This window comes from Dipodomys spectabilis, unplaced genomic scaffold (assembly GCF_019054845.1).
Source record: "Dipodomys spectabilis isolate Male_0828 unplaced genomic scaffold, ASM1905484v1 ptg000126l, whole genome shotgun sequence".
NCBI classification, from domain to species: domain Eukaryota; kingdom Metazoa; phylum Chordata; class Mammalia; order Rodentia; family Heteromyidae; genus Dipodomys; species Dipodomys spectabilis.
The window spans coordinates 2,083,094-2,108,657 of NW_024870803.1; the positions used below are offsets into that span (position 1 = coordinate 2,083,094).

General features: G+C 35.3%; 1 protein-coding gene across 8 annotated transcripts in view; it reads right to left on the reverse strand.

Moving 5' to 3' along the window:
- Qki (QKI, KH domain containing RNA binding) overlaps positions 1 to 25,564 on the reverse strand; it is a 124,580-nt gene that overhangs the window by 76,840 nt on the left and 22,176 nt on the right. For all 8 annotated transcript variants that reach the window (XR_006148893.1, XM_042689726.1, XM_042689723.1 and 5 more), the window contains exons 2-3: positions 20,156 to 20,298; positions 3,568 to 3,684 (exon numbers count right to left, since the gene is read on the reverse strand). Coding sequence is in view for 7 of the 8 variants with exons in the window: in XM_042689726.1 (XP_042545660.1) it covers positions 3,568 to 3,684; positions 20,156 to 20,298 (260 nt within the window). In the remaining variant the exon portion in view is untranslated. The remainder of the gene's footprint in view (positions 1 to 3,567; positions 3,685 to 20,155; positions 20,299 to 25,564) is intronic.

Consider the following 25,564-nt stretch of genomic DNA (forward strand, 5'->3'; position numbering starts at 1 on the left):
CTGAGACCAGGATTTGAATTAGCTCTGTGTCAATGTAGGCTCCTTGGCAGGTGCCCTACTAACTGAGCCATACCTCCAACTGTGGCCTCAGTGTTTCACAACATTCAAGTTGTTCTAGTATTTCTTAAGTTATTAATCACTCTTAGAAATAACTATAACAATTAGAAGGCACTATACCAAAGAACAGAGCACAGGCATTAGGTTCAAATCCTGACTATGACTTTTGGGCATGCATCTCTTCAAAGCATACAACCTGCCCCAGCCTCAGTTTCCTCATATACAAAACAGATTTAATAAAACTCAAATTAATCTAAACAAACATCGATGAACTATTTAGAATAGTGTTTGACAAAAGTGTGCACCATAGAATTATCAAAAAATAGCTCATTTTCACTAGCAAAATGTTTTCTAGCAATTCCCTACTGCCACAGACACCGACAGATACAGATGGACACAGCTTTATGTACCAGTACAGACAAGAAGTTCTTAATCATTATTAAAAGTCCTCTCACAACTGTTCATGTCTTCAAAGGTAGTTCCTATCTACAGGTTCCACAGTGGAATAGAAATTTTGGAGGAAAACTGCTTTTAAACCCATCAATAAAGATGTAATATCAAATCAAAAGAATGAGAAATAAAGTGAAATATTAATTCTCTCAAAAGAATTAAAAATTGGGCTGGGAAGTTGGCTCAGGTAGAGTGCTTGCCTTGCATGCATGAGGCCCTCGGTTCGATTCCATAGCACCTCATAAGCAGAAAAAGCCAGAAACGGTGCTGTGTCTCAAGTGGTAGAGTGCTAGCCTTGAGCTGAAGAGCTGAGGGACAGTGCCCAGGCCCAGAGTTCAGGCCCCAAAACCGAGGGGACTTACAATTTTTTTCATTTGCAAAAATCCTTTTCAGGGGAGCCAGGAAGGAAGAGGAACATCTCTCTGTCATTTATTATCTGTCACTATTTTTTAAATACAGCACTGTGTCTAGTGCCTACTCTGTACAAGGTGCTTAACAAACAGCAAAAACGCCATAAAACGTAGTCTATGCTTCATTAAAGGACTCAGACTAACCAAAGCATTTCCATCACACTTTTGTTAAAAGTAAAAGAAGCAATCAGTAAATTCTTCTGGTTTTATAGTTTTAACATGTATTGATAAGTAGATAGAAAGGCTTAAAGTCAAAGAGCTTTTTGTTTTCCTTTGTAACTTAAGATATAATTCTATCAGCCTTAGTACCTCTATCAATGCTTATCTGCTCCCATGTTCTTTGCCCAAATATAAACAGCAAAGACCAAATGACTTTATTATTCACACTTAAAATCTGAGTAATTTCAGCATAAACCATGACGAGTTAATAATTTATTATATTCTACAGAACTAGTATATTTATATACAAATTCTCAAAATTCACAAAGGATAATAACAACTATACAGAAGCCATTCAAGTTAACATCTTTCATCAAAACATGTTCATTTATAGCATCTAATGAAAATAAACATGTAATCTGTAGCTGAATTTTATTCTGGTCTCTTAATTTGCTAATTTGTTTTTATTACATTGTTTATCATTTGTAAGATTTTATTTCAGTAGACAATAGTAGAAAATAAAATATGTGAACTATTTCTATTTGTGGTTAAGAACAAATGGTCAAAACAAAATTTGGAAATAGCAGTCATTGTAGAAACAAACCAGAAAGGCTACAATTATGTAGGACACAGATAGTAAGTTCATTCTCAAAGCTGAAAAAGTTGTCATCTTCCTTATAATACAATGTAAGAGTCTAAAAATAAAATATTGTACCTAGCCTATTGTTTAAAACAAAATACATTAAAAATTATCATGAGTATTAATTGATCACTTTTAGGTGATAAAACCTGTTCTAAGTTCTTTACAATTCATGTGACTCTCATATTCATTAGGAGAGATTAAGTGATAATTACTACTCCCACATTACACATCATTAGGAGGTTACATTTTAGTCCAAGGTCACACAAAGCTTATCTAATGTAGAAAGAAGATTTAAACTTAAACATTTTATGATCAGAGCTCATTCTTTATTATTCCGTTCTTCTGTCCAGGACTACAGAAAATTCTCTATGTATAATGTCTAAACATATTTAAGCTCCAAAACTTGCCTGTGCATATGTGTGGCTGCTTGAAGGGAGCAGAGGGCCATGACTACAAGACTCAGGACAAAGAAAAAGGTATTTTCTTACCTGAGGTATTACTTCTAATGGATATACATGAATATTGTCATGAAGACAGATTTCACTTATCAAGACTGCATGCAATGTCCCCAGGCACTGCCATCCTAAGTTCAAATACGGCAGTACTTTTTTGAGAAGAATACCGTAAGATGAGATTTAAAAGTCAAAATAAAACTAGTGTAAGAACTCACATATTCCCATAAAAATACTTTGTAAATTCAACTGAAAAGTCTAAATTATAATATGACCAAAGAAAATTAGTATTATTGGAGACTTTTCAATTTCAACTTCATATCTATTAAATCATTTTGTCTGCAGGGAACAAAAAAGCTGAAATGCACTCAGCTTAGCCTCAGCTCGTGGGAAGCTCTGAACAAAAGCACAATGAATGGTATCTGGATATCTTTGGGTTTCATGTTCATTCCAGGAACTCCACCTGAATGACACAGTATATTTGAGAGCTCCTCTAAGTTTGAATGCATGTATTTAAAAAAAAAAAAAACCACTCTTCCCCCAAATAATTTTATTACTTCACAATCAAAGTGTGGGTATTTTTAAAAAGTCATTTTATAAACCTAAATAGGAAATATTCTATCTTACAATATTACTAAAGAGAGCTAGATAAATAATGAACTCTTCTCAAAACTATTTTAAAAATAGCTAGGCTCAACATTTGCTGATTAAACAAGAAATGGCAGGAGACTAAACTAGACAATAGAATCAGCGTGTTTTATACTTGTTATAATCAAGACAAAATGTTGGAACCAGTCTCATATGGTTAACTTTCATTTTAACAGATTTCCACATCTTTTGTCTCAACGACTTGCCATGAATCCAGTCACTCATCTGACCCATTTCACTTAAATTACATCAAAAGGACCATTTTTGCTGAAGCAAGACACTTAGGGAATGTTTCCATAAAGGACTAGGGATGTGAGACACTGTCTTAGGAATTTTTTAGGAAAGGGTTGAGAATGCTCTTCTATCATGCGCAATGGTTCCATTCTTAACACAATCAAAAACAAGAAGAGGAAACACTGAGATTTTTCAAACTTTGGGTTGCATGTTTTTATAGATACGTGATTCTCTAATTTGCAAATTATGTTCACAAGTGTATTCCCGAGGTAAGTTAACATGCTAGGATAACTGGTCACCAATTCTTAAATGAAAAATGTGAATAGGCAGGGAAAAATCAAGGGAGCACCTTTAAAATGTTTCTAGTTTTCCAACATGAATATGACGCTCAACTTCTATACGATTTAGAGCTTTATTACTAGAATGACAAACTGTGAGTTAATATAGAGCTTTATTACTAAGAATGCCAAAGTATGAGTTAATCATCAAGACTTGTTGGTATTCAGGGGCTTACCTTCTTTTTATCCCTCATTGAGCCTTTGCCTCGAACCATTATTTTACATCCTGTTTCTGCTTCAAGCTGTTTGGCTGTAAGTCCTCTCGGTCCAAGGATTCTCCCAACAAAATTAAACTGGAATTAAAAAATAAAGTCACAAAAATTATTTACTTTCTGAAGTTTAGGAGGAGAGGAAAGAGCAGTCTTAACACTTGCTAGCATGGCACTTTTAAAGTGAGGCCTTTTTGCTGGCTATTTCTGAGGTAGGGTGTTATCTAGGCCAGCATATCCTACATACTACTCCTGCCATAGTTGGGACAATTAGTGCATGCAGCCATACCTAACTTGTTCTCTAGAGATGACTTCTCATTCATTTTTTTTTTGGCTCAGGCTTGACCTGGAACCATGATCCTCCTGGCCTACTCTTGGCCACCGGTGTGGCTGAGATACAGGCACATACCACTGTGTCCATCTACTGGCTGAGATGAGGTCTGGGGAACATTTTGCCTGGGCTGACCTCGAATTATGAGCCTTCAAATCCTCTCAGATTCTCAGATATCTAAGACCTCAGTTATTAGCCATAACTTCTGGTTTTTAAAATTATTTTAAGGCATACATTTACAACATGTATAAGATCTCTCATAAATTTCTTGCTAAATACAGAGTGCAACTATTCCTTAATTCATTATTTTATATTCAATTTTGGTATGCTTAAATATAACTTATGAATTTGTAACAATATGCCATAGGTACTAATAATGAATTGTCCATTGGTATACTATTCATATACAATCTAAATCAGAGTATATTAAACAGATGACAAAATATTTGATGCTAATTCTACAAAAATGACTTCCATGAAGAATTAAGAAGCACAATACTTCTTCAATCTTCTATATATCAGTGATTCTTACTCTGCCACACAAAGTAGCTCAGTCATAATACTTTCTATTAAACAACTGATTGTAGAAAGGTAGATAGTACAAAGATAAAAGCCTCCCAACCCCAGGATATTGAGACACCATGGTCTTTAACTCACAGTCAAGACTCACAACCTTCAGTCTGTAAATAGTATTTGGAGAACTATAGTAAGCATCCTGCTTGTAGCACAACACAAGTAACAAGATCTGGCACATCATTAACAATTAATAGTCTCTCAATTCTACTACAAAGACCATTTGAGAGACCACATTCTTTATGATATTCAACAATTGAGCTTAGAATTTTAGAGACATTACCAATAGAAAATTTGAGAACTCAATTACGACTTGACACTAAGAAAGAAAAACTATAGGAAAAGAGCAAAGAACTGATCGTCTAAATCCACTGAAATCCAAGAGACATCTGACTTGCATGTGATAAGCTAGAGTTTTCTTCCTAGAAAAAAACCAAGAGAAGAAAAATTGGGGGGGAAAATAGCCCCAATATTCCATTATTTGATTCCCATCTCAAAGGCTGTGACTTCGATAGCCTAAAATAAAAGCTAATAATGGACAAGCTCTGTTCACACGCATGAACTTCCACTTCAAATTTTCAATGCTTCACACTGAAGCATGAAAAGAAAAATAAGGTTCACCAAATACTTTAGGAAGAGCTCTAATATGAAAGAGAAGACAAGACAAAGAAACAGACTAGGGACTGATTCTTAAGGAAAAGGATGCTGCAGATAAGAGAAATTATGTACATATACATTCATGTATTCATGTACTCATTCACATGCACACACACACACACACACACACACACACACACACACACACACACATCCCCTTTGGATGGTGCAGAAACAATTGCACACGTTTAAAACCCCCAAGCCAAAATTGTTTTGATAAAATTTCTCCCCCGAACTTACTGTCAGCCAAGTGCCATGGCTCACGTCTGTAATCCTAGCTACTCAGGAGGCTAAGATCTGGCTCCAAGCCAGTACGGGAAGGAATCTCCTTGAGACTCTTATCTCTAATTAACTACCAAAAAACCAAAAGTAGAGCTGTGGATCAAGTGGTAGAGTGCCAGCCTTCAGCAAAAAAGCTCAATGACAGCACCCAGGCCTGAGTTCTAGACCTAGGACCAGCATGCACACACACATAAACTTACTGTCAGTGTTTCCTTCCTAGACATTCTGATGTATTTATTGTTTCAATTGGCAGTCCTCTAGCTACTAAGATTGATCCCTTCCCATGTATACTGATATTCACAGTATTCTTTTAAAATTTTCGTATTTGTTTCTACTTGGTGGAAACATGTATATAGCTTCATCCATCCTGTAGCTTGCCTTCTTCCACGTTAGTGGTCTCTTACATTCACGCTTATGGTCTCTTCAGGAGAAATGATAAAGTCTAATGTAATATAGTTAACAATCTTCTCTTCACAGTTATTTTCTGTGTTTTGTTTAAAAGAAGTCTTTGCTCACCCCAATGTCATCAAAATACCTTCTTATATTATCTTTCAGAAGCTTGTTATGCATTTCACATTTAGGTCTATAATGTACTAAGAATTGACTTCTAAAGGTCATTTTATTATGAGATTATCTTTTCTCAATTGTTGCTCTGCAGTGGTATTACAGTCATAAACATTTATAAATACATTCATGTACTATATAATAATATTTCAGACAAGGACGGACCACATGTACAGACAGTTGGCCGTAAGACATTAGGGAGCTGAGAAATTCATAAAATGTAGTGACATCATAGCTGAATACATCACTCACATGTTTGTGGTGATACTGTTGTAAACACAGTGACTGCATTGCCAGTTATACAGAAATAGAACACACACCATTATGCACAGTAATAAATGACTATGTTACTATATTATGTCATTGGCATTTTTTACTGATTGATTTTGGTGATACTGGGGATTGAATTCAAGGTCTCAGCTTGCTAAATCTGTTGAATGAAGCTCTACCATTTGAGCCACTTCCCCATCCCCTATTGCTTTAAACTGTTTTCAAGAAGGCTTTGTGGTTTTTGTTCTTTGGTCAGGGCTGGCCTAGAACTATAACTCCCCTATGGCCTCTGCCAAGGAGCTGTACTTAATTACAAACAATCAAGTGGAACCCATGTTTCATCACTAACTTAAGATTGGAGCCCAACTTACAAGAATTGTAATAGCTTATAGTAAAACAACATGAGAGCTGAGCATGGTGGCAAATGCAACTATTTGGGAGGATGATTCAAAGAAAAGCATGTTATCTGAAAAATAAATTTGAAAAACAAAAAAAAAGTAAGGGGTAAAGGCTCAAGTAGTAAAGTGCTTACCAACAGTAAGACCCTGAGTTCAAAGCCCAAAGCCACATTAAAAAGAAACAAGAATAATAAAAAAAATTAGCATGATCCTAATAGCTCATATTTACCATGTTTCCCTGAGATATGCTATCCTCTACAGTTGTAAAAATATTCTCTTATGTTCACATAACAACCAAACTGTCTAACAGTGTGTTTCTCAGAATATATCCTGTCATTAATACAAACTTTCTGGGCACTCTATTCTATTCCATTTTATTCCATTTCTTTTCCACTTGATCCTTGGTTCACTATCACACTGCATTAACTGGTATAACTTTATGGTAAGCCTTAATATGTAATAAGTACAAGCTTTTCTTCAAAAGCATCTTTATTCCTGGCCTCTTGCAGTTTAACACATTTTAAACTAATCAGTCAGGAGAAGTGGTTCAAACCTATTGTATTTGGGAGGTAGAGACAACCAGTGCATTGAAGTCTGAGGCCAGCCAAAACATAAAAATTCCCAATACTCCATATCTCCTACAATAAATGAGTATGAGTATGGCATGTACCATCACCCCCAGCAACATGGTAATACACAAGTAGAAGAGACCCTATCTCAGAGCACCTGCCTAGCAAGCTGGCAGGAGGCTCTGAGTTCAATCCAATAATGCAGGGGGGAGGGGGAGGGGGAGATACTAAAATTAAAAACTAAAATAGGCCAGCACTGGTAGCTCATGCCTATAATCCCAACTACCCAAGAGGCTGAGATCTGAGGATAACAATTGAAGTCAGCCCAGGCAGAAAAGTCTGTTAAGAGTCATCTCCAATAAACTACTCAGAAAAATCAGGAAGTGGTGCTGTGGGTCAAGTGGTACAGTGCTAGCCTGGAGCACATGAGGCTCAGGGACATCATCTAGATCCTGAGTTCAAGCCCCGGGACCAGCTAAAAACCAAAACAAAACAAAGACTACAGTAAGTAAGTTGATTTCTAAATAAAAATTTGACTTTTCATTTTTTTTTATTTCAATCTTTTGTTATCCTTATATTTTACATGACAATGATCCTACAAACAGCATCTTAACTGCTTTATGTTCTTCATCCAATCAATCTTCTGAATTTTAACTGATCCTATTAACATGGTACAATTTACATGAACCTTTAAATAATATGTTTTCTATATGTCCTGCCTCTTGTAAATTCCTTTGGCTTATGTGCATCTGTGTGTGGGTGGGAGTAGGGGTACACAAGAGAATCTTTGCCTATTTCCTTTCTTTAGCCTGGAAGTTATACACTTGTTCACTCTAGAGCTTACAACATGACTAAACATCACTATTCATTTTTACTTTATTCCTTTCCCATACAAGGATGTCAGATTGTTAACACAATATTCTCAATCCAGGAAATGTCATTATTTGCAAATCCAATTTTTAAACTAGACTAAGTTATTATTATTTTGTCAAGACAATACACATTTATATAAATGTATTTTGATTGCTCTGTATTCCTATTCTTTTTTTTTTTTCTTTTTGGTCAGTTTGGGTCTTGAATGCTGGGCCTGAGCACTTTCCCTGAGCTCTTCAACCCAAGGCAAGCGCTCTACCACTTGAGCCAGAGCACCACTCCCAGTTTTCTGAGTGGTTTATTGGAGATCAGGATCTCACAGACTCTCCTGCCTGGGCTAGAACCCTGATCCTCAGATCTCGCCCTCCTAAATAGCTGGGATTATAGGTGTGAGCTACGGGTGCCCAGCTTGTATTCCTATTTTCATACTCAGCTTTCTAACTAAAGTCATTTTTCTGCCAGAAACAAAATCTTTGGTATTTTCTTAACAAAATGTCTTCTTTCTGGTGGAGATGGAATTATGACCTTTTTTTCTAGCACCTTAAAGATTCTTTACATTGTTGTCTGTATTCTGTTACTTTTGAGAAGAAAGCTAAGAGGGTTATCTTTGAAGGTGCCCTTTTTTATTCTGCTGTTTTTAAATCTGCCTTTTACCTTTTCATTTTCCCTCCCTCTCTCTCCCTCCCTCCTTCCCTACTTTCTTTTCCTTCCTTCCTTCCCTCCCTCCCTCTTTCTTTCTTTTCTTTCAAGGTCCTGGGGCTTGAACTTGGTGGCCTGGGAGTATCACTGACTTTTCTGCTCAAGGGCTAGTGTTCTCACTTGAGCCACACCTCCACTTCTATCTTTTTGGTGGTTAATTTGGAGTTAAGACGCGCGGACTTTAGCAGTCCGGGATGGCTTCAAACACTGATTCTCAGATCTCAGCTTCCTGAGCCCCACTCACAATTTTTAGTAACTATAGTATGATATGCTGAGGTATGGCTTTATTTCCATTCATGGGTTCAGTTTTTCTTTTTACGTAAGCTCCTTTCTCAGGTTTTTAAGGTTCCAAATCACTCAAACTCTGCATCCACTCCATTCCATCTCATTTCTTTAACACCAACAACATAAACATTTAAATCTGATAGTACATTTCTTTTATTTTTCACATGTCCTCCCTATCTTTTCCACCTCTTTAACTCTCTAAACAGAGCATTTTGTGAACTACATTCTAGTTTACCAATTTCCCTTTAAATATTTCTAATTCTCCTTTTAAATACCTCTAACTTTTAGATCTTCACAATGACTATCATTGTGTTACTTCTTTGTTTGACTTTAAGTATAACTATGCTATGGTATTGTGAAGATTATGTAGTCATTTAATCTCAGTAAAAAAAAAATTTAGAAAAAAAATACTTCTAATCTGTCAAAATCACCTGAGTGAGCAGGAATTAAGGAATTTCTTTCATTTTGATTTTTCTTTTGTATTTCCAGGTTTTTGCTTTGTCTTTTTCATTCTGTTCTAAAACAACACAGACAGAGACAATAATCTCCACATCTTATCACCTACTTTGCTTACTTTGGGAATTTTTCGGTATAACAGAAGATGGCTTTCCAAATTCAAATTCACACAAGGAAATATTTTTTCCAGACTTGCTGGGTGGTAAGGAATTAGCCATGTACATTTAAAAATAAAAAGAGTAATACTAAGTCAGTGAAAATACCTTAACTCTGGTTGTCGGCTTGTTTCTTAAAATAAGGGGTAGTACTCTACAAAGGCATTTTCCCAAACCAACTCATAAGCTAAGTGCATCTGAAATATATAAGAAATAGATTTGCTTCCTGTTTTACCCAACAAATAAATCTGTTTCTAAATAGTTATGTTTTTAAATACAGTAAAATATGAGAAGGAGGGGTCGGAAAGGGAGAGGGGAGGGGAAAGAAGAGGAGGAAATAAGGGAGAGAGCTGGAAGGAGGGATGGAAGGAATCTGGAAAAGGGGCAGTCCTATCTTGGATCTCCTTTGCTGGAATTATACACAGAAAAAGGCTCCTAACCACAACTAATGAATTCTTGTAACTATTACTAATTTTTTAAAGTGTTTAAAGCAGAAAAAATAGATTAAATTTGTGACACATATTTTCTCTCAACCTTAAAACCCCAATCATTGCTGTCCTTAAGAAGTGACAGTCCGGTATGGTGAGTGCATACCAAGGGAATCCTTATGCAAAGGCAAATGTCAAGGTCATCCTTCACAAAATGTAAGGGAGAATGAAAAAAAATTAATCATAGCAGCTGCTTTGTCTACTGCAACCAATTTTCAAGTTAATTTCCTATGTCTTGCATTAAAATTCATTCTGTTGATTTATCATGCCAGCTCTGCAGCTTCATTCAAGTAAAACAGTATCAACACTTTCAAAGAAAACAATTTCAAACAGCCTCAGTTAAGTGCAACTTTAAAATCCAAAATGTAAAGAAAAAAAAGAAATAAAAAGACATTCATTAACTCTACCATTTTTAAGAACAGATCTTCTCTATATCTCACCGATTATATTTCTGCCAAGAAGCATGGGAATTTCTAAAAGTTTAACAACAATCATGTCTAATGCTATTCACTGATGCTCACTAAATTTTTAATAGAAATGACAGATTTAACCCAATGACAGAAAGAAAAATGTTTCCAGGAACTGTTTAATAACTAATGGATAAAACCTCCTGTGATACATTAACAGAATTAGTAACTGATAAAAAGTGATTAAAGAATCTTTGTTTGGGGCTGGGAAGTTGGCTCAGCGGTAGAGTGCTTGCCTTACATGCATGAGGCCCTGGGTTCAATTCCCCAGCACCACATAAGCAGAAAAAAAAAGCCGGAAATGGCGCTGTGGCTCAAGTGGTAGAGCGCTAGCCTTGAGCTGAAGAGCTGAGGGACAGTGCCCAGGCCCAGAGTTGAGGCCCCACGACCAGACCAAAAAAAAAAAGAATCTCTTTTTGTAAGTACAAAATTAGAACAACAAATGCCACGCACTTCTTTCAATTGTTTTACACAAGAAACAAATTGGTTTCTAAATACAGTATCTTTTATTTCATATTTCACTTTCGTATCACCTATTTCCAGGGTGGTTTTAATTAGTTCACAAACCTCATATTCTATCACATACAACATGGTCATGTTAGATATTAAACACACCAATCTGAAAGTGTATATGTATTTGTGAATAAAAGTCTTTCACTAAGAAGGCAAAGAAAAGGACCAAGTGGATCTACTAGTGAGCCTATTTGAGGTAGCTATTTAAGAGTAGTGCCTATCCACAAGGACAACTGTTTTTCAAAAATACAAAAATGATTCTATCAAAATGGCTTTTAGGAAGAGAGGCAACAAATGTCTTCTCCCTTTCCCACTTTCAATTAATTCTAAACATTAGATTAATAGATTAATATTAGATATATATTAATCTACTATTAATATTAGATTAATTCTAGATTAAATCCTCAAATGTCTCTTAGAGAAACAAGTAACTTATACTACACAGTTAATATAAGAACAATTTGATAAACCTTTCAGTGTTTCAGGCTTTTTAAGCATCTGTGTTTACTACACAAAACTTACAAGAACTATGTAAGAAAAGAATTCAACTGTTACAAAGAAAGCAAATAAGTGTTTATAACCAAAATTCAAAATTGTGGGCATGTAAACTAAGATATTCTAAATTGTTTGAATCCTCATTCTTTGAATAATTTTTTAAAACTGGATAGGACTCCTCTGTACAGTATTTTTACAATTAAAAAACATACAAAAAAAAACTGGAAAGGAGATTGCTTGAAAATACATAGTGCTATAGGCTTAAACAGAAAAAAGGAAATACAAAGATGAAAGCAGAAATAAATATAAAGCAGCAGTTAATAAAATCGTACAAAAAGCAGTTATATATAAATATATATGCACTAACAAAATATTTATTCAAAGAAAAATTCAGAAAGCAAACATAACTTAAAATAGAACCAAAATGATGTTATCCCATGTTGAAGGACTCAAAAAAATGACTACTTTTAACATGTCTACAGACTCAATGAAATCCTTAATCAAATTCCTAAAGGCATTTTCCAAAGAAACAGAAAATAATTTCTAAAACCTCTTTGCAACTACAAAAGTCTCCAAAATAGATAAAGCAATCATGACAACAACTGAATCTAGAGAAACTACACTTCCTGATTTCAAATTATATTACAAAGAGTAATCAAAACAATACAGTACTGACATAAAAATGAAGTTAACCAAAGGAACAGAAACTTAGAAGTAACTCATTCAGAGATGGCAACTAATAAGGAGATCAGGAATAAACAATGGAGAAAGGATAGTCTCTACAATAATTGCTTTTGGGAATCCATACTGACAAAAACTGCATCTCCACATTCAAATAAAACTGGAGTGACTGCGGTGGAACACAGTAATTATAACGTCACCTACTCAAGAGTCTGGGGCATCAAAGGTCAGACTGAGCAAGGTTAGCAAGAGACTGGGTCTGAAGAACTCAAAACAAAATGGCTTAGAGCCAAGACTCAAGTGGTAGAGTGCCCAAGATCAAACCATAGTGAGGAGGTAGAGGAGATAGAGGAAGTAGAGGAGGTGGAGGAGGAGGAGGAGGAGAAGGGAGGAGGAAGGAGGGAGGAGGGAGGAAGAGGAAGAAGGAGGAGGAGGAGGAGGAGAAGAAGAAGAAGGAGGAGGAGGAGGAAGAGGAGGAGGAGGAGGAGGAGGAGGAGAAGGAGGAGGAGGAGAAGGAGGAGATTGGACCCTTACCCCCTTTTCACTATATACAAAGACTAAGTCAAAATACATTAAAGATTTAAATGTATGACTTGAAATTTTAAGACTCATAGGAAAAAAGTAAGGTTGAAAAGCTCTGATACTGGTCTTGGCTTTTTTTTTAGATATGATATGAAAAACAGACTTACAAAAAAGTAAAAATAGAAACCATCAAGCTAAAAGGCTTCTACAGAGTAAAGGAATCAAAGACCAAAAAGAATGAGAGAATGTATCTGTAAACTATATATTTGGATTAAGAAGTTAATATCCATGTCAAAATATTAAGAACTTAAGGCATCTTAAGAAGGAAAATAATTTCAATTTAAAGATAGGTGACAAACTTGAAGAGACAATTTTCCAAAGAAGGTGTCTAAATGTCCAACAGAACAAAAAAGGATGCTTTCTGTCACTAGTCAAAACCATATAATCCTAGATATATATTCAGGAGACTGAGATCTGAGGATCTCAGTTCAAAGCCAGAGTAGGCAGGAGAATCTGTGAGACTCTTATCTCAAATTAAAACCGCCCCCACCCCTGCAAAAAAAAACAGAAGCAGCACTGTGGCTCAAAGAGGTAGAGCCTTAGCCTTGAGCAAAAATGTTCATGGACAGCACCTAGGCCCTGAGTTCAAGTCCCATGACTGACCAAAAAGCAACAAAACCCTACACAATTAAAATACCATTTCACTGACAAAATAAGGCATTTGCAGGGAAATGGATGGAGCTAGAAGAAATCATGTTGAGTGAGGTAAGCCAAGAGCAAAAAGACAAATGGTACATGGTCTCCCTGATAAGTGGATGTTAAATCCAAAATGTTAGGTGATACGACAAAATTAATAGGACTTAAGAAACAAAGAACTTCCACTCATATGGTCGAACCACTACTAAATAGCCCCATGCTGCTGATCACATGTATGGTGTATATGTGTACACCATTATATGCTACAGATCATGATAGACAATTTGCTCCAGGAAAGTTAGAATGAGCTTGTGACTTTAAATGAGCATCATTATTCCACAATACTGTGAAATTTGGGAAATTATGTAATCACTTAATCACAATATTAAAAAAAAAAAAACCCACCAGAAAACTAGAAGTGGCGCTATGGCTCAAGTGGTAGAGCATGAGCTTTGAGCTAAATTGTTCAGGGACAGCTCCCAGGCCTAGAGCTCAAGCCCCATGACTGACAAAAAAAAGAGAGAGATCTTTCATGCGATTGTTTCTAACATATTTATATAAGATTATGTCTTTGCTGCCTTGTGTGTCCCTCCCCCATGGTACAATCCCTGCTTTCACTATATATGATGTTGGTATATGTGGAGGGGAAGGGAAAAAACAAATTGTTAAAACAGGGAGACAGGTGGACCCATTGCAACAATGAGATGTACAAGTCGTTATGTCGAAAAACGAACTTTACAACTTTGGTGGGGGGATGGGAGGGGGGTGGAGGAGGATAAGAAGGGATGGGAAGGGGAAACAAAGCAGGAGGCTACAATGCTTGATAAGAAATGTGCTCATTATCTTACCCATGTAATTGTAACCCCTCTGTACAGTATTTTCACAATAAAAATATATTTAAAAAAATAAATAAATAAAATAATTTCCATCCAGGAAAAAAAATAAAATGGAATAAAATACCATTTCACATGGTTATTATAAAAAAGAAAAATAGATATGTGTGTTAGCAAGAATGTGAATAGGGAACATTTGTTTACTCTCAATGGGAATATGAATCATAGCCATCACAGAAAACAGAACTGCCTCAAAAAATTAAACCCAGAATTATCGACAGGCACTAGTGGCTTATGCTTATAATCCAATCAAGGGTTTCAATTCAAAGCCAGCCAGAGCAAACAAACTGAAGACTCCAATTAGCCAGGAAAAAAATGGAACTAGAAGGCCTGGCTCAAATAGCAGAGTGCCGCTAAGAGCCAAAGAGCCCAGCAAAGACAACCAAAAGATATGCAATCAGGGGCTAGGAAGGTGGCTCAGTGGTAGAGCGCTTACCTTGCATGCATGAAGCCCTCAGCATCACATAAGCAGAAAAAGCCAAAAGTGCACTGTGGTCAGTGGTAGAACACTAGCCTTGAACTGAAATGCTAGGGCTAGCACCCAAGCCCAGAGTTCAGGCCTCATGACTGACAAAAAGAAAAAAAAAAAAAAAAAAAAAGAAATGGAATCAGATTCAAGTGTAATAATGAGGGGAACTATGTTTATGAAAACCTTTAAGCTGCATTTATCACTGTATTTCCATGGCATGTATAATGTCTAAAAAGAACATGTTTGGGGGGGCGGGGGGGAACCTGGGAAGGGTAAACAAAGGAGGAGGCTACAATGCTTGATAAGAAATGTACTCATTATCTTGCCCATGTAATTGTAAACCCTCTGTACGGTATTTTCACAATAAAAAATTTTTAAAAAAGAACATGTTTTCTTAAAAAAAGGCTGGGCTAAACCAGTTTCACCTCGAGACAAGTATGGGAGATGAAATGCCAAGTTCTGATCATAGATCAGGAAGGCTTGTAAAGCTGATAGCTAAGTTTTTCTGCACAAAAATTATCAACCAATAAACTGTTCTGAAAGTCAAATTGAATATTTTTGAACGCAAACTTTTACATTGTTATGAAGTCAATTTATGTGATTTTTAATATGGTAAGTTTATCACATCTTACTTTTGCTTCCACTATTTTATTATACTCTTTTTCTATATTCTGTCTTCTCTGTTCCTGAAGAGAGGCACTATTAGCTGAGTTTCCCTCACTGCCAGTCTCCACTTTGTAACGGAAAAGAACTTTTCACTGTAATGTCTAGTGCCTGGTCTAGGCCCTTGTTTTCCACTGTGTCTGTGGGAGTTAATAGGAGACTGTCTTTGCACAGTTACCTAGCACACCGTGCACCGGTTTGACTAAAGAAACACAAAAATTTTGCTGTTTTTATCTGTTTCTTTTTCCATTTTTTCCCTTCTATTTCCATTCCTTTTTTTTTTCCTTTTTTTGGGGGGAGGGGATGGTGTTCAGGTCAAAATTGAACTTAAAGCATGTGCTTTGCCAGTGGGCTACACCATCAGACTCTAACTTTCATGTACTTAGTTTCTCTCTAATTTTTTAAATTTTATTTTACGCTTCCCTTAAGTGTCAAATTAACAAAGTTTAGATACAATCTTATAATGTCCTGTACTTTAATCTCAAAAACATAGCATAAACTTATTTTTAAACACAGTCAAAATTCCTTACCACATAATAAGGAAAAAAATTATCCCACAGGTAAAAGAGATGACCAAGTTTACAATATCTAAGTTGCTAACTAGAACTATTTTGGAACTTGAAGAAGAATTTTTTTTTTTTAATGGTGATCAAACTTTAATTTCAGGCCAGGCATGGTGGCTCAGGTCCCTAATACCAGCTATGTGGGAGAGAATAAGAATGCCCATATGGCTCAAGCGGGAGTGTACCTAACAAGCAAAAAGCCCCTTTGTTCAAACCCCAGTACTTCCAGTAAAAGTTTATAAACTTACTTTGTTATGTCTAGGTTTGTTGACACAAACTATGCTTTCCTAATGAAAGAATTAACCAAAATTTTAGTTAATTAACTCCAAGGCTACCTGTTGAAAAGTTTTATTTCAATATGGTAAAGTTAAAGCAGGTTATATACAAAAAAAACTAAGGTAGTTTTCTGTTGAAAATGAGACCATAATAAAGTATAAATGATTCAAATTCAGGTCACCTAATACAAAGTGAAAAACCCTAACACAAAACACCCAGAAGGCTCCAAACTCTAGAACTTCTAATTACAAACACAAATGACACTTCACAAATGGAATATTCCATATCTGACTTCATATGAATGATTGCTGTCAAAATGTATACCACTAAAAAGCAGTGTATAAGCTGAGCACCAGTGGCTCATGCCTGTAATCCTTACTACTGAAGAGGCTAATACCTGAGGATCCAAGTTCAAAGCCAGCAGGGGCAGAAAAGTCCCCGTGAGGCTCTTATCTCCAATTAACCACTCAAAAACTAAAAGTAGAATTGTGATTCAAAGTGATAGAGAGTTCGTCGTGAGCAAAAGAGCTCAGGAACAGTGCACAGGCCCTGAGTTCAGCCTCATGCCCAGAAAAAAAAAACAAAAACAAACAAACAAAAAAAAAACAGTGTACAAAATTACATTCAGACCATATATTCTCAGGTATACATATAATAAATGAGTTTCATGTTCAGATATGGTGATATCTTCTGATATCCCTATGATTTACCATTATATCTATATGTGTGTATAATGTGTATGTGCGTGTGTACACACACACACACACACACACACACACACACACACACACACACACACACACACACACACACACACACACACACACACACACACACACTCTCCAAAATCTGAAAAGTATCAAATCTCTAACACATTGGGTAAGGGATACTCAACCTAAATAAACACACAGTAAGTTGCATGGTAAGGCTTAGGTTGTTTCTCAGCCCATTCAATTTACCAGTCTGGGGAAAGGAGAATTGGGATGTGCAAGTTATCTGTTTAACATTCTTTCTTAGCTCTAAAGACACACACAGCTCTGATGACCCTCATGACATGAGCATACCCTGAATACCCACTGGATCTTAAGTGTAAGTCCAACAGGGATGAAAATGGAGAAGGTCTAGAACATATACAGCTAGCCTAGGCCTGGCTCTTAATTGACAGAACTTCAGCCAAACTACTCAGTCCCAAAGGTCTACACAGACAAGTCCACATACTATCTGTGGCTGGAAATATAGTTCAATAGTAGAGTACTTGATTATCAGTGCTAAGAGGCTAAGGCCTTGGGGATTCCATCCTCAGCAAGATAGAATAGATAGAATAGATAGATAGATAGATAGATAGATAGATAGATAGATAGATAGATAGATAGATAGATAGATAGATAGATAGATAGATTAGAGATAGATAGATAGAAACTACTTCCATTTAATACCACAAATTACACACACATATATATTTATCTATACCTATACTTATATACATATAAATACACACACACACTCTAAATACTTAGCAGGCATCTACAATTTACCAGACACTATTCTAAGCATTTAGAATGTAACAGTGGGATAAAGGAAAAAAGCAACAAAGTCATTCTGCCTTCATAGAACTTACATTCTGTTAACACTTAGATATCATCAAGGTGTTTTCCAAGTATGAACTCACTTAAGATTAAATTAATATCACCACTGTAGAGATGATACAGTGAGAACCAATTAAGAGGGGCAAATAAATGCCCCAGGTACACAAAATAAGAAGAGCTGCTATAATCTGGGATCTGCATTTGCAGTTCTGATTATTATACACTCTGCCACTTGAGTTTAATAAAATTGTTTTAGCCAAATAATATAAATGCACTCACAAAAGCAAGCTTCCATATAAACAGGAGCAGAAAGAGAAGCATATGGAATAATCTCCAAGACAAATTAAGTTTAAAAAGAATGCATATGTTTCATACAGGAAATATGTAATTCACAGTTCTAAAATATATCTTTTTCTTATACTGACAAATGTAGACACAACAATCACCGATTTCATTTTTAAAATGTCAGACAATCTTCCTTGTATTGACCCCTAAAGCAATGACTATCAGTATGTATTAGTAACTTAAAGAAGAAAATTTTCCGTAACAATGATCTATTCCAATTTTGCTGAACAAATTCTTGTAACTAAAACTTCAAGGAACTTTTTTAAAATGTGGAAATCACATTGTTTTGTACCTACTTCTCTCCTCCTATGAATTACAACTCTATTACTCTCCCTCTCTCCCTCCCTGGAGTTTCTGCCCTCATGTGAATGTTTGCTCTCCAGAAAATGCCTCTAATGTTTGTTATTGCCCAAAATGTTCCCACAAACTCTTCTTTAGCTGGCATTAACCTGAATTATTTGCATATTTACAACCGAATATGCTTATAGTAATAAATGTACAAACTGTAAAGACAATGTACAAAAATCCATGTTTATAAAAAGAAAACATGTAAATTATAAAAACATACTGGAAATACAAAACTGTGAAAGTTAAACTTTTTCCTAATTAACCCAGCTTAAGACCCTTATTTCTCATATAAAGATTAATAATCTGTTCTCCTACTTAAAAATCACATTTCTGACATTATAATACCAACTCCTTTTTCCATATGCTTTCAAAGAAGTCTTCAGAAACCAGGAAAGAAGCCACATTTTTCCTTTATCTATTCAACAGGTATTGGATGCTATTATGTGACAACAATATGGGAGATGGAGCAGCAAATAAAAGTTCTTATTTTATGTACTGCTGGGAAGAGAGGAAAAAATAAACAAGAAAAATACCAAAAGTGCTGCTGCAGAGAGCAAGAGACAGACACTAACTCAACTATGTAAAACACAGCCAGATGACTTTGAGATGAACTGGCCAGGAGAAGCTTCTGAAGGGATATTTAAGTTCAATGCTTAGTGAAAAGAAGCCAGTAAACAGCATGGTACAAGTAAATTTAAAGGTCTTGAGGCTGGGAATAGATTTGACTTGTTCTAAAAGTCAATGTGATTACAACTCAGTGAAGAAGAGAGAAAGTCATGTAAGAAGAGGTCAGAGAAAACTAAATGGACTGTATCATATAGAGCTTTGTAACAAACACAGAATCAGGATTTTAGTAATCAGCTGTTGCAGAACAAGAATACTATTTATAAGATGCTTACAGAGAATATTTAAGAAAGCAACCAAGATGAGGAAGCTATTTGTTTTGTTTGGAAGTACTGGGGCTTGACCCCAGGTCTTGCACAAGCCAAGGCAGCTACTCTACCACTTGAGACACAAAGCCTTTTCAGTTGTAGTTATTTTTCAGGTGACTTCAACTTTTCTTTTGAGTCAAGAGTGGGACCATAACCCTCTTACCTATGTATCCTGTATACCTGGATTTACAGACATGTTCCAATATGCCAGGCTTGTTATTCAAGATAAGAGTCTTGCTTTATTTTTTTAGTTTTTGCAGAACTCAGTTTAAACAACAATTCTCTTATCTCTTCCTCCCCAGCAGCTAGGATTACAGGTGTGAGCCATTTGCCTGGTTTACAAAGAACAATTTCAAACTATCCATATAAAATTATTTAATACTTCCAGCCCCTCCTCCATGTAATCTTTTAAAGTAGCTGATTATGCTTATTTATCATCAAATTTATCTCTTCCCACAGCACGTGAAGCAGAAAAAAAGCTGAATAAAGCAACAAAATATACTTACATCTGGGTATTCTTTTACAGGCACATAAAGTTTCTCTTGTAACTGAACAATAGGTCCCACAGCATCAGGCAATTCTGCACTCCTTTTCTCTGTACTGCCATTTAATGTGTCATTGTACATGTCTTTCCGTACTCTGCTAATTTCTGTTAAAAGTAAAAATTTTAAATGTGTTAGACAAAAAAAAGTTCTTGCTAGCCCAAGAGGATTAAAAAAAAAAGAGAGGTAAGGGGAAGATTTCATTGATAAAATGTTAACAACTCCAATGAACAACATCTGGCCTATTCTATCATTCTATCATAAATCAAATTTTACATTTTATCAAATGATACATTTTATCAAAATAAACTTCTGAGCCTGAACTTTAAAACAATATGACAACTTATTTTACCTAAATTTTCATGTTTAATGAGGCAAATCATTTCAAATAGCCTCGGTAAAGTACGTATGCCTGCACACGCACACACATACACACATATACCCACCCAAAAAAACCTAGTACCAAAGGCCCTTTTATACTTTTAAAATCTGTTGGAATGAGATTTAAACTATACATTTAACTAACATTTTAGATATCTTTACAATAGTCAAACATGTTTTATAGACAATAAACTACAAGTTTGGCAGAAGTATATGTAAGATACATAATTTTTTTTTAGCAATTAAAGCTATATGAGATGTAATGTCTTAGAGAAGGCAAAGGAAGAAAGAACTGAATGAACCTTAAGAAAAGCAACATTCAAGGAGAGAGGTAAGATCCAAACAGAGAAGACATGGAGCAGATAGGAGACCTGAAAGCGAGGTGTCATTCATGCTAAGGTGATCCAACAGTGCCAAATTCTACAAAAATATAATAAATAGCTAAAGGTAATACCATGGATTGAAGCATCAAGAAATTTCAAGGGAAGAAAGGTTAAGGAAAATAAAACAATCCTGGATTATTGAAAATGCTAGAAAGACATTTAAAAGGAAACTACATTAAATGCTCATATATAATTTTTTAGGTAGATGACTTTATGAATCAAATCCTATGAAGAAACTTGATTACTACTTCAAGTATCTATTAAGCTTATAGCAGGTCCTAGAGGACAGGATTCTGGACAGTGGAACAAGCCACAAGGAATGTCATTATGGTTAGTGAGCAACTAGGTTAATGCTCACTGCACTCTATATAACAATGCCTACCTACTATCTTCCTTGGGAAAAATACTTTCATCCAAGTAAGCGAATGCTGCATATATTCCAAATAAGAAATTTCAGCCAACTAATATTAAGGAACTATCAGATGGTTAATTTTCTTAACCATTTACTTAAATCAGTTAATATCCAACACAGGAAAAAGGTTTAGGTCAAAGGTGTTCTTACTCAATTATCAAATCTTAACCACTCAAAAAAAGAAAACCCTGCCCATTTTCTGCTTCAGCAACAGCAAATGGGAACAGTATAAAAGCAAGAGAGTACCTTGGATATGACAAGAATTCACTTTTTTAGTACTTTATGTAATAAAGTACATTTTTATAAACTGTACTTTGCATTTGCGTGTCTTATACTATAAAATGTAAAAGTATAGTTATTTTTATACTTCTAGTTTTATCATGAAATCCTTCATAATAATCCAGTATCAAGATAGTGTTTTGCTTAACCAAAGAGCATTAGAAATTTTTAATTAAAACTTCACATATGTTTTAGTCAAGATCTCTGTATAAAAGCATTTTAGGTAATTTATCATTTAAATTTCTTCAGAAACTGCCTAATCCTTGTTATTAAGTTAGCACAGCAACAATACATAAACTTGACAGTAATAGTCTCATAGAAAAATCATACATAAAAATTGCTTAAACTACAGATGGAAAATAAGTAAAATCCACCAGCATATTAAAAATTGCACCAAAATAATACAGAACTTGTTACTATGAATTTAAGAACAGTTCAATGTTTAACAATCTATTGTAATAAGTACCATATAATGTAACCCAATCAGGGAGGGGAAAAATGGTTTTCCAGGTAATCAAGCCTAGGAAAATTAAAAGAATCAATGGTAAACAACTTTTAAATATTAATGCAAATATGACATTAATATAACATACATATAAGTAACACAGAATCAACAACCTTCTATACACATAAACCAAGTTAGATGATAGAATACATTTACTATTTTAGTTATAATTTCTATAAACACCTGTGATTTTTTTTATTAATAACTAAATGTGCCACAGAATTGTTGCCTGCTATGCCTCCAGCTTCTTTTTTTTTGGGGGGGGGGGGTCCGGTCATGGGGGCTGAACTCTGGGCCTGGGCGCTGTCCCTCAGCTCTTCAGCTCAAGGCTAGCACTGTACCACTTGAGCCACAGCACCACTTCTGGCTTTTTTCTTTTCGCTTATGTGGCTCTGAGAAATCGAACCCAGGGCCTCATGCATGCAAGGCAAGCGCTCTACCACTGAGCCACCTTCCCAGCCCCTATGCCTCCAGCTTCTAAAATACTGAGTGGGTTGGTCCTCAGTAAGTGCCTGATGGAACAGGTGAGTGAGGGGGTAAATGAAGGGAGCAATAAGCTAAGCACTAAACGTAAATAAACCAGTCTAATCTGGGAGACAGGTAAGCACTGTTTCTATTATTATTTTTCAGTCTTGAACATATCATGCAACTGAAGAACACAATTGTTTTCAAGACAAAGCTGTTGGGAGTAAGATGACTCAGATATAGTCGTAATCTTTATGAAATGATGGTATATTCTGCAATCACAACTACAGCAGAGGGACAGATAGGGAGCTCAGGGTTCAAGGCCAGCCCTGGGGGAGGGGGGACCAGGGACTTTAATACCCTATCTGGAAAATAAGTAAAGTAAAAAGAGCCAGGGGTTCAGCTCAAGTGACAGAGCTGTTAGTATATAAAAAATATGTTAATTAATACGAGTTATACCTTACAATAAGAATGACAGTAACAGATTAGAATGTGAGGCTATATTCACATAAATAATTGAATAGATGAAATCTCCCCACATGACATTATTATAAAGAGAGGACAAAGTACTTTTATGACAGGTAGCACCTTAACCCAAAGTGATCAAGTTAAAATGTATGTGTGCTCCCTAGTTTGGTGCACTAGTTTGAGGTGACAAAATAGTACTTGTGTGCTCTTTTCTAGCCCAGGATAGATAACCTCAATCTGATCAAGAGAAACTGCAGAATACATCACAAAATAATTCCTCAAAAATGTCTTAAGTCAAAAGTCACAGATTGGAGGCAATAAAAAAAGGAACTCTCACCACATGCAATATGACTTGTAAACTAGTGAACAGTCCTCGATTCGTGTATATTTTCTAATTCCTATACTGTACTATGGTTATGAGTCATGAGTGTTATTTTCTATTTTTCTGTAGGTCTCAATTTATTTAAAAACAAAGAATTAAAATTTTAAAAGCTTTAGTTTGAGCCATCAGAGTTATTTGTTCCAGAGACCAGAGATGGGAAGAAGGAATAACTAGTTGTGGGCAAAGAATGAATGTCACACAAATGCCTTAGCCTATGGAAAAAAAATTTATCCTACTCCATGAAAAAACGCTTTTTTACTAGTAGAACTAAGAAAATAAAAATCAAAATAATTTATTCTGCAATTTGATTAACACTAAATCAAATTAAAATTACAATGTTTACTTTCTTAAAGTACTTGGTACCCAAAATAAACAAGTCTTTTTTTATTTAAGGAAGTGCTTAAATAAAGTATCTACTATTCTCCAGAAAAAAAAAAAACATACACAGGTAAAAGTTCTAATGTTAATCTTAACTAAAGATGGCTTTCCTTAAAATCTTCATAGATTATATGTATAATTTTTAGTTACAGTTTAATAGACGCTATTTAGGAAAAACATACTCACTTAAAACCTCACAGAACAGGAAGATTAAAATCCATAAATAATGACCTCTCCATAGGAAGTAACTGTCAACTCCATGTTGGCAGGGATAAATCCCTGAACCATTTTTCTTATGGCTTTGAACTTAACTTTCTGGGTCTCAATATTTTAATGTGTAAGATGGTCAAGTTATACCAAATCATTTTTGTGGTTTCTATCTGCTCTAAAGTACCAACATTTAGGAGTCTTTGCATCTTCCATCTCCCGAAAGCCAACTCCATTTTGTTTTCTGAATCTCAACATGTAAGGGCAGCCCATATACACTCAATTACCTATTCAGTCCTCAAAGGATTCAATTCTCCTCCTGGAAATGTCTTCCAACTCCTGGACATCAGGATTTAAGTGTTATCTTTGTGAGGTACTGAATCCTCCCACAACCAGGTTCTTTAAACTTAATCATTTAGGTTAGTCCCTGTTTACCTTCTTGAAATCCCAAGTCCCTAACAACTAACTAGAAAATCCAAGTCCCTAATGACTTCAAATCAGGCTAAAAGCAAAACTGGCCTTCTGAGCATTTGGAAAGTTATGTTTACATAGCAGGGGAAAATGCATTGTTTTTCCTAGATAACAATTCCTTTGATTTTTTAATTATCCTTTTCAATTATATTCCAATTTCTACCTAAGTTCAATGAAGGAAAAGTTTCCACTGGTAATCATGTATCACAGGTTAGCATGAGTAACTCTTTAATTACACAAACAAAAGTAAATGATGTCAAATAACATTCACAGGAGTTAGAGCAGCCCAAATAAAAGAGAAATCTCTCATACTAGGAAAAATCTGAGGACTACTTTTAAGCCATAATAAGCAATCTATTATACACAACATTCCAAAAGGTAATGCCCTCAAGCACTCAGATTGAATTAGAAAGGAAAATAAAACCTCAGCAAAAATACCTTAGCTCTGTTTTTGTAACAACAACACAAAGAGGCCCTCAAATATCAAAGTAATTGGAAATGAAAACATTTTAACATGGTAAGCAATATGATCCCCTCTAATTAAGACACAGTTGGTTTATTTCAGAATATCTAAGTAATGTTACAGGAAGGGCAGAACTACATTTATTACATTCTTAATGCCTCCTAAAGTATATGTTTTATTCTAACAAGTATTGGAAATAAATCCTAATATGAGATTTAATATGCAGATTGCAGCACTTTTTTAGATCATTAAAATTCAAATGATTAAAATGGAGACTAAATGCCATCATTTAATAAAAATTTCCAAAATAACCTAACAAAAACCCTAGTAAAGGACATCAGGGCAACCCTCTGCCTTCAGAGCTTAATGATATCCATATCAGAAAGCTTTTTCTGAACACACCAACCTGATACACGCCAAACCAAACTCCAAGAGGCTTCTGCCACTTGATCTCAAAAACAGCCAACCCATTCATACACCTCATACCTCGTTCAAAAGCAAATACTATGTACTCAATTTTCAAAATGTACACAGAACTTTAATTCTCACCACTTCAAACTCTACTACTCACTCTAATTC